Genomic DNA, 15,869 nt, shown 5'->3' with positions numbered 1-15,869 from the left:
GTAACAGGATCTCTCTAGCACAGGGGTTCTCAAACTTCATTGCACTGCAACCCCCTTCTGACAATAAAAATTACTACACAACCCCAGGAGGGGGAGCGAAGCCTGAGCCTGCCCGAGCCCCGCTGCCCAGGTGGGGGGCCAAAACCCTAGCCTCGCCGCCCTGGGTGGAGGGGCCTGTAACCTGAGCTGCACTATCCATGGCCGAAGCCGAAGCCCTCAGGTTTTGGCTTCAGCCATGGGCAGTAGGGCTCCGGCTTCGACTTCAGCACCAGGCCCCAGCAAGTCTAAACCAGCCCTGGTGACCCCATTAAAACAGGGTCACAACCCACTTTGAGGTCCCGACCCACAGTTTGAGATCCACTGCTCTAACATATTGTTCCCATATATAGCCACATATGGTCATGGAGATGCACAGAGATGGAATTGTAAAGCCATTCTTCTAGTCTAGGGCCATGTGCCTCAATGCACATGTGGATCAGTGCTGACCTTGTCTATGAAAGGAGACACATAGGCAATTCTCCACCTGTCTAGAATGAGAGGCAGTCTGAAGACAAAGTGGAACCCAGTGGAGCAGAATGGAACCACAGGTAGATTAATCACAGAATCACTTGCTCAGAAAAGACGTGGATTGGGTCATCTACCTCAGCAATTTTGCAACAATCCAGGAAGATGGCCAATGTGTGCCCTGTTAGGGGCTGCAATGGCAACATGCCGGGAGACCAAAAGCCAAACAGAATTTGCACAAAATAGGACAGATTTCAGCTGTCTTCACCTTCATTAAAGAACTGCAACCTGCAGACACTACTGGTTCCAGCACACAATGTTCCATCTTGATGTAAGTGGCCTTCTGCTCTGATCGAGATAGAACCCTGTTCTACACTGGCAGCACTTCCATATGAAAGTCCTGTATTAACTCCTCGTTTGTTGTCTTGGAAAAGTCAATTAATTGTTCTTTCTCCTCCATGTGGGATAATACTACCTACTTCATAGGGACATGGTGAGGATAATGCTTTAGAAAGCTTTGAAAGACCGAGGCAAGAGCTAAGCTTTATTGTTATCATCATCTAATAGGTCTTTTTCATCTTTAATTTCCTTGATTATGTGAGACAGACAAAGAAATAAATGAAAGAGCAAACACCAGCTAAGAGACAAAGGGAAATGAGCTGAGAAGACAGTCAGTTTGCTGTTTGTTTTATGGATCGGCACAGAGCAGGTGAGTTCATGGGCTAGTGACTTACCGAGTTTTTCAGATCCAGGTACTTGGTGTTCCTGGTCACTGGCATCCCAGACAGAAAGGCCAAGATGTCATTGTTTGCCTGTAAATCACACACACATATGGGTGAGTTCCCTCCATCCACAAAGACACAATGGCTGTGCACAAGGGAAGGCAAGTTCCCATTGTTCTGTGCCAACACAACTCGCAGACTATGAGATTTTTTTCCCTACCATCTGGTCAGCTTTCTGAGCTTATTTTTGTTCCAATTCCCACCCAGTCTGATCTCTAGTCCCCTGATTTTGAATCTCTCATCACTAGCACGTCAGCCTTGAAAACTGGGGTCCTGGACCACTTTGCTCCCATGGCACTTTTCTGCAGGGGTATCAATCAGCCAACTTCAATTTCAGTAACTCCCTGGGTACAGTAACTATCCCTAATATTCCCCCTGTCATTTTGGCTGGATACAGGAGTCTTCTTTACACAAAAGTATAGAAGGGGGTCTAATCTTGATGTACATAGTTAAATAATTATAATGCACTAAATCTGCATATATCACCCGCCTACAAAAAGAAAGGGGTTATGAGGTTTAATTCCTTAATGGAATCATAGAAATGTAGGATTGGAAGAGACCTCAATAGGTCATCTAGTCCAGCCCCTTGCACTGAGGCAGGACTAAGTATTATCTAGAGTAGGCCATCCCCGACAGGTGTTTGTCTAACCTGTTCTTGAAAATGATGGAGATTCCACAAAGTCCCTAGGTAATTAGTTCCAGGACTTAATTATCCTGACAATTAGGAAGTCTAACCTAATGTCTAACCTAAATCTTCCTTGATGCAATTTAAGATCACCCATTACTTCTTGTCCTATCCTCAGTGGTTAAGGAGAACAATTTTATCACCCTCCTTTTTATAACAACCATTTACATACTTGAAGACTGTTATTATCTCCCCCTCAGTCTTCTCCTTTCCAGATGAAACAAATCCAATTTTTTCAATCTTTCCTTGTAGGCCATGTTTTCTAGACCTTAAATCATTTTTGTTGCTCTCCTCTGGACTTTCTTCAATTTGGCCACATCTTTCCCAAAGTGTGTAGCCCAGAACTGGGCCCAGTACTCCAGTCGAGGCCTTATCAGTGCTGAGTAGAGTGGAAAAATTACTTCTTATGTCTTGCTTACAACACTCCTGCTAATACGTCCCAGAACAATATTCACTTTTTTTGCAACATTATTGGCTCACATTTAATTTGTAATCCACTATAAACCCCAGATTCTTTTCTGCAGTACTCCTTCTTAGGCAGACATTTTCCATTTTGTATTTGTGCAATTGATTATTCCTTCTTTGCATTTGTCCTTACTGAATTTCATCCTATTTATTTCAGATCACTTCTCCAGTTTGTCAAGATCATTTTGAATTCTAATCCTATCCTCCAAAGCGCTTGCAATCCCTCCCAGCTTGGTATTGTCCACAAATTTTCATAGGGCAGGTCTACATTACAGCCTAAGTCAATATAACTTACATCACTCAGGGGTGTGAAAAATTCCCCTACAAGTGACGCAAGTTTCCCGCGACATAGCTTCCACTTCTCACCGAATTCTCCTATCGGCATAGTGCATTTTCACCAGATGCGCTACAGTGGTGCAGCTGCACCGATGTAGTGCTGTAGTGTAGATTTGCCCTAGGTGTACTCGCTATGCAATTGTCCAAATCATTTCTGAAGATATTTAATAGAACCAGAACCAGGATAGATCCCTGTATGCAAAGCACTTTGGGAGTCTCAGATCAAGGTGTTACAGAAGAACTAAGTATTTTATATTTAATTCACAACCCAGTGACTGGTAACAGCCCATCATACAACCGAAACAAAGTGGGCAGAGCCATGGGGTTCTCACACACTGAGGCAGGTAAAACAGGGGCCAGGTGGAAATGAGTGAGATACATGCAGTCTCAGAACCCCCATTGGGACAGTGCAATCCGGACGCACTCCATGCACTCACCTCATCCAGCACTGCATTGCGCTTTGCCCTCTGCCGCTGACGCAGGAGGACCAGGCCCGCGATGATGTCAGACGGGACTATGTCAAGGTCTCGGAAAAACTCAGCAAAAAGGTAGGCAATTTCAGAGTATGCATCCTGTGGAATCCAGAAAGAGGGGAGGGTTATGGAAGAGGAGTTTGGGGGAAGGAGCAAGAGGGAAAGAGTGAGTGGGAATTAGCATGGCAGCGATGGCCTCATTCCCAGAGTGCTCTTTGGAAAACATTCCCAAGGGGACCTCATGGGAAAAAGTCTCTGGTCTAATGATTATTAATATGTATTATTTATATTACAGTACCATCTAAAGGCCTCAGTTGAGATTAGAGCTACACTGTGCTGGATGCTGGATGCATGAATGTTAAGAGACAGTCCCTACAATCAAAATAGATAAGGCAGACAAAAGGGGAGAGAAAGGAAGTATTCTTAGCCCCATTTTACAGATGAGGAACTGCGGCACAAAGAGAGTATGCTGTTCGATATAATACGGTACGATTTTTTGGCTCCCGAGGACAGCGTTATATCGGGGTAGAGGTGTACCTCTATGAGAAAAGGGGTTATGGTTTAGAAGTTCTTTTGCAAAGTCTGTGCATTCTATGCTTTAGCTGTCACATAGTCCCCAAAGAATTAAACTGTTAACTCAGGTACCCAGGAGGGTGGAGCTCTGAGGAGAGCATTCTTATGCTCTTGGGGAGACATGGGGGGTCAGCACTGGTCAAGGGCAGTTGGGCCGCAGGGCCCCATATCCCAAGGAGGATTCTAGACAGGAGAGGCCAGATTAAGAGAGAGTATCTGGATGCTGCTCAGATCCAGCAGGCTTAAAAGCAATGGGATCCAGAGATTTGGTCCAATATAGCAACTGAGTGTCTAACCACAAAGCGGAGCTCAGCTAGGGCTGTAGCACATACCTAGCCACTACTTTGGCTCTTCCTCATCACTTAATCTTTCCTGGAGGTTTGTCACAGTCTTTACCCTGAACTGTCGGCCCATACTTTCAAAGGAACCTTCACCCAGCATCTAAATTTACAACTGTGATTTTTGTGTGCAATTGGTCTGCATGTGTGAATGTGGTGATTAGACATGTAACTCCCTGACTGGAGAATGTGCTTGAAAGCAGAGTCTGGTTTGGAGAACATGGTCTCCCTTCTCCTGTCCTGCCCACTGCTTGGAAGCTCTACTTTTCCAGAGGTAAATACTTCCACCTCTGGCAAACTATGAAGGGCAGGCTTCTGGGGTGCGAGATTATTTCCCACCAGCTCTTGCACAGTCTGCACTAACGATCTCTATCATCAGTGACTGAACCAATGGGACTTCAAGTACCAATGATGCACAATCTCTACACTAGCTGTATTGTTTTAAATGCAGTTTTGACCTGTACCAATCCTAGCACTGTACTGCAGCATTATAACTGCATTGCCTTCTGGGTACCTATCCCACAGTTCCCTGAACTAGTGGCATGTGGGAAATGCAAAAGGCCTTAAAGGAGAAGAGGGGAAGTTCCCATAAGTCCGAGGGAACTGGTGAGATTTCCCAGACCTTTTGTCAAGATGGAGAAGCCAGCGTAAAAGTTGAGTTCTTATTCCTTGCTCAGCAAGGAAGGTTTGTGCTGGAGCTTTTCAAAAGTAGGTACAAGATCTCTGAGATGACTAGAGAGACAGTGTAGGTTGTTTGGGCAGGACCTGCAGTGCACAAGACCAGCACTAACAGACTCCTTGTGGCAAAGGTCACTCCCCAATCCCACAATAACCATCTCTGTCCAAGTAGTTCAGGGTGATATCCACTTGGCAACACTCCACTTGTGTGTCTAGACAATGACCACAGTTTTCCACAGACTGAGGGGGACAAGTTTTCCTTGAGGCCTGGGCCAGGCAGCCATGACTACAAAACTTCAGAATGAGGACAAAGACTTTTCTTCCCTCTCTGTGGGGAGCTGCCCCCAATCTTGCAACTCTGGATCACAAAAATGGGAGCTCCTATCCCCATGCAGACCAGACTAGTGTTTGCTAGAGCTGACAGAAGAACAGAACTTCCATCTCACAGAACATTTTGATTATTTTACATTTGTTCTCACCCTGAATCAGGCCACTGAAACTTATCACATAAAGAAAAGTACAAAAAAAACTGATTCAGAAATGTCAAAACAAAAAATGTTGACATTCCTCAATCAGAATGTTTCATTTTGGGTTATTTAGATATTAAACTGTGTCTACTTGAGCCACTACAGTGCCTCATCGGAGTTGTAGTTTGGATGCCCCATTCTTCCCTACGGGCTGGGCTCCCCGACTGCACTACATCTCCCACAATGCACCACAATTTCCTCTCTGGCTGAGCCACCATGATGTATCTGGGATGTGTGAGCACCCAGACTCAACTCCAGTGAGACACCATGAAAGCTCAGGCAGGCACAACGTAAAAATGACCCCAATGAAAATGTTTGGATTCAGAGCAACCTGACCAGAAACAAAACATTTGTTTTTTCCAGCTGGATCTTCCATCCAGCAACTGACCTGTGGAAACTGGCTATGTTGGATAGTTACTTTCAGTTGGGCATCAGTTTAGGGCTTGGAAGTTCCCAGGAAATGCTATGGCATTTGCAAGACATTATATCCAGTACTGCAGGGGCATGTAACCAGGGTGGCCAATTGTGCCAGTCTATAGGGGGATTTCAAAAGTGCCAAGTGACTGACCTTTGGTGATTCTCACTAAGCCCCGTATGGCTCAGTAACAACATCCCCAGGTTAATTAAACACTGTCTAACAAAGCCTTCCCTTTAATCTCTAATTTACAAATAGGACAAATAAGAGCATCCCGGTGGCCTTCTCCAGACCATCCACTACTTTACAGTGCTCTGTATCTTCTCGAACCATCTCCTCTCCGGGGTAAAGAATATATACAACCCCACATTTCTTTCAGTACCATTCTCTGCACCTTTCCTGTGTCTTTTTCTGAGATGAGGAGACCAAAATTGCAAGCTGTAATTAGTGCAGATGTACCATTGATTTATAGAATGCCCTCAGAGTTTTTCCATATCGTTCTCTATTCCCTTCTAATGCAGCCAAAAATCTTTTCTGATTTTTGGCCACCACTGTGCATTGACGTCTTTGCTGAGCTGTCCTCAATAACTCCTAGATCTTTTCCTGAGAGGTTATAGCTAATTTAGAGCCCATCGGTGTGTCCAAGTAATTTAAATTGTTCATTGCAATGTGTATTAGCTTGCTCTTATCTTTGATGACTTTCATCTGCCATCGGTAACAATTCCCTCATTCTGTCTGATCCTTCAGGAGTTCCTCACAAATGCTCCATACTTTTGACTAACCTAATTATTACTGTGTCCTCTGCAAAGTTTGCCACCTTACTATTCACCTCTCCAGAAGGCCATTAATAAATACAGTGAACACCAGATCTAGTGCATGAATCTGTGTCATAACTATAAAGGGAAGGGTAACAGCCCTCCTGTGTACAATACTATAAAATCCCTCCTGGCCAGAGACTCCAAAATCCTTTTACCTGTAAAGGGTTAAGAAGCTCAGGTAACCTGGTGGACACCTGACCCAAAGGACCAATAAGGGGACATGATACTTTCAAATCTTGGTGGGGGGAAGGCTTTTGTTTGTGCTCTTTGTTTTGGGGGAGTTCGCTCTTGGGACTAAGAGGGACCAGACATCAATCCAGGCTCTCCAAATCTTTCTGAACAAGTCTCTCATATTTCAAACTTGTAAGTAAACAGCCAGGCAAGGCGTGTTGGTTTTTATCTTTGTTTTCTCAACTTGTAAATGTACTTTTTGCTAGGGTGTTTACCTGTTTGCTGTAACTTTGAACCTAAGGCTAGAGGGGGGTCCTCTGGGCTCTTTAAGTTTGATTACCCTGTAAAGTTATTTCCCATCCTGATTTTACAGAGATGATTTTTACCTTTTTCTTTAATTAAAAGCCTTCTTTTTAAGAACCTGATTGATTTTTCCTTGTTTTTAGCTCCAAGGGGGTTGGATCTTGATCCACCAGGAGTTGGTGGGAGAAAGGAGGGGGGATGGTTAATTTCTCCTTGTTTTAAGATCCAAGGGGTTTGGATCTGTATTCACCAGGGAATTGGTGAAGAGTCTCTCAAGGCTACCCAGGGAAGGGAATTAGCACTTTGGGAGTGGTGGCAGCGGACCAGATCTAAGCTGGTAGTTAAGCTTAGAAGTTTCATGCAGGCCCCCACATTTGTACCCTAAAGTTCAGAGTGGGGAAGCAGCCTTGACAATCTACTTCCACTGAAGTCAATACAAAAGCTTCTGCTGACTTCACTGGGAGCCAGGATTAAGCCATTAGGCCAGATCTGTGGGGGAACTATCTACAGCAGTGATTTTCAACCCGTGGTCCGTGGACTCGTGGGGGTCTGCAGACTATGTCTAAGATTTCCAAAGATGTCCACACCTCCAATTGTAATTTTTTTAGGGGTTTGCAAATGAAAAAAGGTTGAAAACCACTGATCTACAGTATTAAACTTTTCACACTGAGAATTGGTCACTGTCTCCTACCTCAGTTTGTAAGCCATGACAAGACTTCACAGGGACACTTAATTTGACACTGAGTCACTGTATTTAGCAGTAGTTTTATGCACTCCATCTGCCCGTAAGAGACTTCCTGCCAATTCTGGTAGTTTTGCATTTTCATATTTTTAAGATGCTTTCTCTCTCCCTTGCTGCTGTTTGAAAGGCTCTCACAAACAACAGGGAAAACTGAAGTAAGTGTTAATGAAGAGGAAACAGGGAAGCTGCCTGTACACAAAGTTCCATGAAATGCAAGAAAGTAAACACAGTAAAAAAGATTTTTTTCTCTAATCTTCATTTACAGGAATCTTAGGTGCTACATGTAACAACAGCAGGTAAAAACACTTCAGGCAGAAGTGTGATCTTAAAGCTGACAGTATCCCTAGGAACTACTACATTTCCACATACATAACCTTTTGTGAGGGAATTTCTTCAAAGGCTTTTTCAAAGTCTAAATGAACTATATCAAGTGTTTCCACCTTAACTACTGTTCAGTTAACCCCTGCAAAGAATCCCAGAAGCTCAGATAGACATGATTTTCCCCTGGTCAAGCTGTGCTGGGTTCTCCCTCTCATATTGTACTAATCTACATGCTACGTTATGTCATGGAACTGAGGGAGGGCTCACCCACACCTGGGGTAAGAGACTCTGGGCAACAATTGAACATCACCATAGTGACACTCAGATGGGACACAGCTGTATTAAATACTATAAGAGGATGCCCCCTTTTATTAATCCTGGTCCCATGACTATAATTTCCAGGATCAGATGGGTAAAACGCTATCTACCTTCAAGAGACCTGGGGCCTGCCTCTCTGGACATGGATATAGCAGTTATATCTAGTCCTTCCTGTGCCGTACAGGGATGGGGCTCCAGGTGATCAAATTCCAAATCCATCCTCTAGATTCTCTTATCATTTGTATTCCTGACAATCAGCCAGTCTACTCTAGAAAACTTCAGAGGGGTAGCCGTGTTAGTCTGAATCTGTAAAAAGCAACAGAGGGTCCTGTGGCACCTTTGAGACCTTTGAGATGCTTGCATCTGAAGAAGTGAGGTTCTTACCCACGAAAGCTTATGCTCCCAATACTTCTGTTAGTCTCAAAGGTGCCACAGGACCCTCTGTTGCTTTCTAGAAAACTTGTAACTCAGAGGAGGGTGAGGAGACCCACTATACTGCAAGCCTTTGCACCCACTTATTCTGAGAGCCATTCAGTTTGTTGCTCCTAGACATTTCTACCGTTCTCTCCCACTGCACTTAGTGCCCCTAAATCCCAACCAGGTGACAGTGCCTCCTGCTGAAACCAGTGAGACACTTCCATTGTCAGTCTTGGGGATTCTCACAGTGCTATGCTCAGAAAAGCCCAGGACAAGGCTGGTTGGGCCTGGAATTTGCCCTCTGATGCAGAGCTATTTGTTACTTACTGACTGGGAGTCCTTTGTCCGTGTGCAGCAAAGAAAAACTTTGAGCCGGCGAGTCCAGCTGCTGGCCTGTCCCTCCTCAAGGCGATGCCTGCATCAGGGAAACAAAGAATGCATATGGACAAAGGAAAAGCAGTAGCATAGCAGAGGGGCAGGAGCGAAGACGACAGCAACAAGAACACAGAGAGACAAGCACTAGGACCTGGTGTATAAACCCTGCAGACTATGTGCTGTCAAGGACAATATACATACGGAGCCTAATTGTCATTTCCACTAAAGCCCCTATACGCTGCTCTGGCAGCAGTACAAAGGGGGACTTAGTGGATGAGAGTCTGGCCCATGCTGTATATAGACAAACATACACAGGGCAGGGGAGATGGTTTATGAGACAGTATTCCACATATGACTGATTGACACCTAGTAGAGTGTGTTGGAACGAAGGGGGAGACATTCGTGAAAATTCTGACTTGTCTGGCCAGTGCGAAGCCTCAGTGCTCACATACATGATGTCCTTTTCTGATTTGGATGGTTGTAATGAGGACATTAATGTTCCATGGTCTGCTAGAAGCAGAATGTCCAAGGATGTCTCATTCTTTAGAGCTGGGAGGAGTACCTAGAGGTAATTGTTTGCAGGTGAGGTGCCTTCCCTAGGATTTACTGCTATTCACAAGGAGAGAACTTTTACCTCGATGGGACAAACTGACTCCTTGCAAACTGGATTTTACAATACACCACAGTGGAGCTCAAGTGAAGCCCAGATGCCACTGGGCTTGGGGAACTACATTTTGTGACCAGTTCCTTCCCTGTTTCTGACTGAGGCACATGCAAAGCAAAGAGGATTAGATCAAGCAAATTGAAATTCATCTCACTTTAAGGCTGGGGATGGTAGTGCCTTTGATTCTCTGCTGAAAGTCTTTTACTGTAGGGATCAGCCCTTGGTATCCCCAATCAGATACTCGCTCTGTTGGTGCCAGCACAGATGAATTAAGGTTTAATGTGCTTCAGTGTGATTAGAAACAGGTCACCTCAGCCCTGTTCTCCAGGCACAGGATCCTGCTGGGGAAAGCTCATGAGTACAGTGGGTTGCTTTTGGGAAATGATTTTGGTAAGCAGGGTGCCTCCTATAGAATCATGGAACCCAGTCAAGCAATTCAACATATAGTGCCTGAAAGGGGATATGTAAAGGGTTAAAAAGTAGCCCATAACTTGCAACTAAGATTCCAAAAGATGAACAAGAATATCGTTTTAAAATGGAATTGGCACTGTACTGTAACTGAGCTAGAGAGAATCATAAGCTTCCTGAAATGCTAAGGAACCCAGGTGGCAGAATTTGTACTTCCTCTGTCAGTGTCAAGGACCTCACAACTGCTCTAACAGGGGGAGCAGGGGGGCATAAACCCATCTTTCGGGGCTGGACTTACAAGTGTTTAGTCTTAGCCCAAAGGTGAATTTGTCAGGTAAGTCTGAACATAATCAGTTGAACTATCTTTGATTTCTGTGAGGATTAAAATAGCCATGTAACACAACAGAGAGTCTAATAACAACAGCTGAGTAGCACAAAAAGGAAGCCACCAAAAATGAACTGTCCTAAATGTGACAAATAAATCCAAAGGAAATCTGTCATCTTGACAGGCTTTGTTATGGGTTAAGACAGTGAAAACACAGCTCAAGTTTAAAATGCATTTATAAAGGTCACATTGACCCTTACATGTCACAGGCACTTGCCATTGAGGACTAAGGGCTCGATCCTGCAAGACAGAGAGTGTCCTTAACTCCCTTTAATCCCTTTAACTGACAATGCCCAGCCCCTTGCAGGATTAGGGCCAAGACCAGAAGATGATTTAAAAATAAACCTTTTGGGGGGCTAGTGTTATAATAATAATAATAAATACATCATAGCATTTTTTCCATATAACATTATACCCCAGCAGATCTCTAGTTACATATACCAATCACCACTGAAATTTAGCCATCTCCAGGGTGGAAGGCTGTAAACAGCAGGTTCATAGCACACTGCATAACCATATGGGGAGGAGAAATTTGGTCAAGGACACTGGGACAAAGCCATACCCTGACCGATGGTGCCCTGGGGTCTTTAATATCCACAGAACAGTACATTTTAAGATCTCAGGCAAAAGGAACCTTTCAGACTGCAGGGTGCTCAGTTTCTCTCTCTCTCAGAAAGAGGAAGACCTGAATCAAACCTGCTGGGATTTGGCATGTGGTCTTAGAGCTGGATCCTGACCTTCCCGGGACTGTCCTGATTTCAACGGAGCAAGCTTGAAGCATGAAAGATAGACTAACAGGGTACTGAAGAGCCCTGGAGATCCAGAACTGATGCAAGTGACATGTTGATTGGTAAGGAGGGATCTCCCCATTGAAAAAATCCAAACTCCTTAAAGGGTACATGAGTTTGCTGTATGGCTCTTTAATGGTCCAAGGGTCTTTCCCAAAACGTGAACAGCATCTAAATGATCCCTTTTCGAGCCAAAGTTGGAGCAAATGTTTGGCGCACCACCCCTCACGGTTTATTCTTGATTTGAAACACATTACTTGCAGGCTATTTTCAAATGGTCACACCTTTGCACATGCAAAAGGAAATAGCCTCAACTGGCAAAGCCACATTCCTCACCAAGAGCTATCTACATGTCCACACTGCAGGTGAAAACAAAGTCAGTTTGTGCTGTCCAGCATTTTAAAAAAATCCAAAAAATGTCTTACTGGGTGAAAAAAAAATCTCTCCTCTATTTTGGGTTACTCACAAATGGCACAATGGGTTCTTAATTATAATGTCTAACTATCAACACAAAAGTAATTGCTTCTGGGGAGAGACAAAACATACCATAAGGGAATATTTTGAAAAAAGACAAACAATGAGCAAAGAAAGGGGCTTGGAATGAAGATGCTGTTTCAACCTTAACTAGAGCATCAGCGTTGCAGCACCGTAGAAGGGTAAACAGTCATGCAAAAGGATGACCAGTATAGGATATTATGCACTGCAGCACCAGGGCTCACTGGGGACAGCAAAACCCCTGGCTTACATTGGGATCCAATCAGACCTCTCACTTCAGACACATACACTGATGTACATGTGCTGCACAGCATGAATATACTGGAGCATCTGACCTGTGTTCTTTTGAAATGATGCTCAACGGAGAAATGCACTGATGCCTGCAGCAGAGAGCACCCTGAGGTAGGATGGGGAAGAGTCAAGAGTTGGACAGATCAATATGGGCTTCAGACCTCCTCTTTCTGGAGAACTGCTTCCTTACCGCAGGTTGTACGTCCTCAGGTTACGCTGTCTCCTCTTTGTGGCTCGCAGTTTGACAAAGGTCCGTCCCGTCGGGTCAAAGACACACAGGACAGTGATGCAGACACTCAGAATGACGACCCAGTTGCAGACGACCATTCCTGCAGAGAGAGAAGAGGGGGAAAGTCGGGGGTCTGTCCTGGAGCCACAGCAATGGCTCATCCAACCTAATCTCTTGAGTGCATACCAGCTCATTTCTCCATTTCTGCAAAGAGAGCAAAGAAATGGCATTAACCATCTCACTCCTGCAGAGAACTCCTTTGGGAGGGTCTCTGATCACAGCTGGGTTCTCCAGCCTCAGGATTCTTGCTTGGAGGTTACCCACACAGAGGGAGACACCTAAGTATCTGTTCAATATCTAGAAGGATTCCAGGGCATGTGTTAGGACCCCAATAAGACTAGCTGAGATCCTGAAAAGAAATCTGGGTAACTAGTTAAGTCTCTGCAGAACAAATTGTAAAAGACAGAATCCTTCAGATTCACCCACCAGACCCAATGCTGGGAACTTGGATTCCTGTCCCTCTGGAGACAGCTCAAACATATGAATACAACGTCTGCTCTGTGCAGTGACATAGCCAGACAGCAAGCACTACATTCACAATGACAGTACTTCAATCCGTTCCCAGGGGTACCTCCCCGTGTATGGAGTAACTCCCCAGTCAGGGGCACCCCCTACATGCACAGGAGCACATGAATGCACTAACTGAGCACTACATTCAGGACACCCAAATACATACCCAAGGTGACACTCTTGGCAGTGAGGTCATTGCAGGAGGAGTAGTACTGTGTTAACCAAACGATGCCCACAATAGCATACACAAACTCGATCACCAGGATGGCTGAAACAATAGGAACACAGAGCGCAATAGCAGCAAATTTCTAACAGTTAAGCACTGCTTCTCCCCAGAAAGGTGGGCATCCTCCTAGCCCCAGCTCTGTCAATCCCACCTGTGTCACATAGCAGCAGCCTCATGCCAAGAGAGAAATCCCAGTTCCTAATGCTGAATGAACTCTAACCAGTGGCTGGTTCGTGCCCCACTAGGATAGGCACTGCTCTCCAGCAGGAGAGCAGCACAAAATGGATTACCTTGCAGTTTGGCCACAGTGCTTTAGGAGCTGATCCTCAAGGAATGATTATAGAATCATAGAATATCAGGGTTGGAAGGGATCTCAGGAGGTCATCTAGTCCAACCCCCTGCTCAAAGCAAGACCAATCCCCAGACAGATTTTTGCCCCAGATCCCTAAATGTAGGGTTACCATATTTCAGCAAGAAAAAAAGAGGACGGGAGGAGCCCCGCCCTAGCCCCGCCCCTGCCCCTCCCACTTCCCGCCCCCCCAGAACCCCCAACCCTCCCTCCGTTCCTTGTCCCCTGACTGCCCCCTCCTGGGACCCCTGCCCCTAACTGCCCCCCAGGACTCCACTCCCTATCTAAGCCTCCCTCCCTCTTGTCCCCTGACTGCCCCAACCCTTATCCACACCCCCACCCCCAGACAGACCCCTGGGACTCCCACGCCCCATCCAACCACTCCCCACCCCCTGACAGCCCCCCCCCAGAACTCCCAACCCATCTAAACCCCTCTGCTCCCTGTCCCCTGACTGCTCCGATCCATCTCCCCACCCCTGCCACCTGACAGCCCCCCCCAGAACTCCCAAACACTCCCCCCCTGCTCCTTGTCCCCTGACTGCCCCCTCCTGGGACCCCTGCTCCTAACTGCCCTCCAGAACCCCACCCCCTACCTAAGACTCCCTGTTCCTTGTCCCCTAACTGCCCCCTCCTAAGACCCACCCCCAACTGTCCCCCAGGACCCTACCCCCTACCTGTACCCTGACTGCCCAAAACTTTCTCCACTCCCCCCAAAAAGCCCCCCCCGTTTCTTGACTGCCACCTCCAGAACCTTCCTGCCCCCTGACCTCCTTACCCTGCTGCTCAGAACAGGGTGTTGGGCTCTGTGCAGCCGAGCCGGACACGTGGCTGAGCTCCCCAGCACAACAAAACCCGGTCCCTGGCCCTGCACAACAAAACCCGGTCTGGCCCTGCACAGTGCTGCCGGACTGGGCTGCAAGGGAGCTGCCGGCTCAGAATGCAGGGCGGATCCGGCTCCTCTACAGCTGCTCCTGAGTCCAGCCCGGGACTTCCCTGCAGCCCTCCCAGCCGCTCGCTCTGCTCTGCGGGGGGGAAATCCCGGACATTGTGAGTGCTTTACAAATTCCCCCCGGACGCTATTTTTAGCACAAAAAGGAGGACATGTCCGGGTAAATCCGGACGAATGGTAACCCTACTAAATGGCCCCCTCAAGGATTGAACTCTCAACCCTGGGTTTAGCAGGCCAACGCGCAAACCCCTGAGCTATCCCTCCTAGATCCACTAGCTCCTCAACAGTCCTTATCCCTGTGTTACACCCTGACTGTACGTACACAGAGCCGCAACACCAGCTTGATTCAAACACACAGTTATACCCCACCTAGCCTTTTCCCGCACCCCCACTCCAATTCACAGAGACTCCTACGTAATGTACCACCGTGTAACCATGCATCTGCCTCCCCATGATACACTACCTGTGTGATTTGTAAGAGAGAGGTTAATTCCCTTAGGCAAATTTAGGAGGGTTTGTACATGTGATTAATCCCACCTTGTACATTCTGGCAAATCTGGTGTGTGTCGAAGGGAATTTTTCTATTTTAGGTACTTATATAGCTCCCATTACCTCAGTATCTGAGCACCTTACAATCTTCAGTGTATTTATCCTCACTACACCACTGTGGCATAGGGAAATGCTATTATCCCCATTTTACAGGTGGGGAACTGAGGCACAGAGACGCTAATTGACGTGCCCAAGCTCACACAAGAAGTCTGTGGTACAGCAGAGAACTGAAGCCAGGTCTTCCAAGTTCCAAACCAGCATCCTAGCCACTGGACCATCTAGCAGACTCAAAGCGTGCGGGGTTGGGGCGGGGGGGGGGGGGGGGGGGCAGAGGATGTTAAGGCCCCAAGCCTAGCAGCCTCAGGACACAGATAATCCCTCCTGCGCCTGACAGGTTCAGAAAGGGGCATACAGGGCGGGGTTAATTTCCCACGGGCTCTAGCAAACCCAGGAGGATGTAAGTGTAACGCGGGGTCTGTTCCCAACTAGCTTTGGCAGACTTGAGAGAACACGTGGCGTACTTATCTCCCTTGGGCTCTGCCAGATTTGGAGTAGGGATTATACCCCCCAACTCTGCCAGCTCCAGGAGCAGGGGATTATCTGGCAGACTCAAGGTCCGTTCTAGTCACATGCTGCCACTTCTTTAAGGCCAGAACCCTCTGTCTTTCTTGAGCATTTCAGGTACTACTTCCCTCACTAGTTGGTACATCTCAGTCCTTGGAATT

The 15,869-nt window shown here is 46.4% G+C and overlaps 1 protein-coding gene across 4 annotated transcripts in view; it reads right to left on the bottom strand.

Moving 5' to 3' along the window:
• DAGLA (diacylglycerol lipase alpha) overlaps positions 1-15,869 on the bottom strand; it is a 72,697-nt gene that overhangs the window by 26,037 nt on the left and 30,791 nt on the right. For all 4 annotated transcript variants that reach the window (XM_054026582.1, XM_054026578.1, XM_054026581.1 and 1 more), the window contains 5 exons: positions 13,238-13,339; positions 12,463-12,601; positions 9,194-9,281; positions 3,210-3,344; positions 1,239-1,316 (listed from right to left, as the gene is read on the bottom strand). In XM_054026582.1, coding sequence (XP_053882557.1) covers positions 1,239-1,316; positions 3,210-3,344; positions 9,194-9,281; positions 12,463-12,601; positions 13,238-13,339 — 542 coding nt within the window. The remainder of the gene's footprint in view (positions 1-1,238; positions 1,317-3,209; positions 3,345-9,193; positions 9,282-12,462; positions 12,602-13,237; positions 13,340-15,869) is intronic.

This window comes from Malaclemys terrapin, chromosome 4 (genome assembly GCF_027887155.1).
Source record: "Malaclemys terrapin pileata isolate rMalTer1 chromosome 4, rMalTer1.hap1, whole genome shotgun sequence".
Classification (NCBI taxonomy): domain Eukaryota; kingdom Metazoa; phylum Chordata; order Testudines; family Emydidae; genus Malaclemys; species Malaclemys terrapin.
This window is presented reverse-complemented; position numbering and strand designations above follow the sequence as displayed.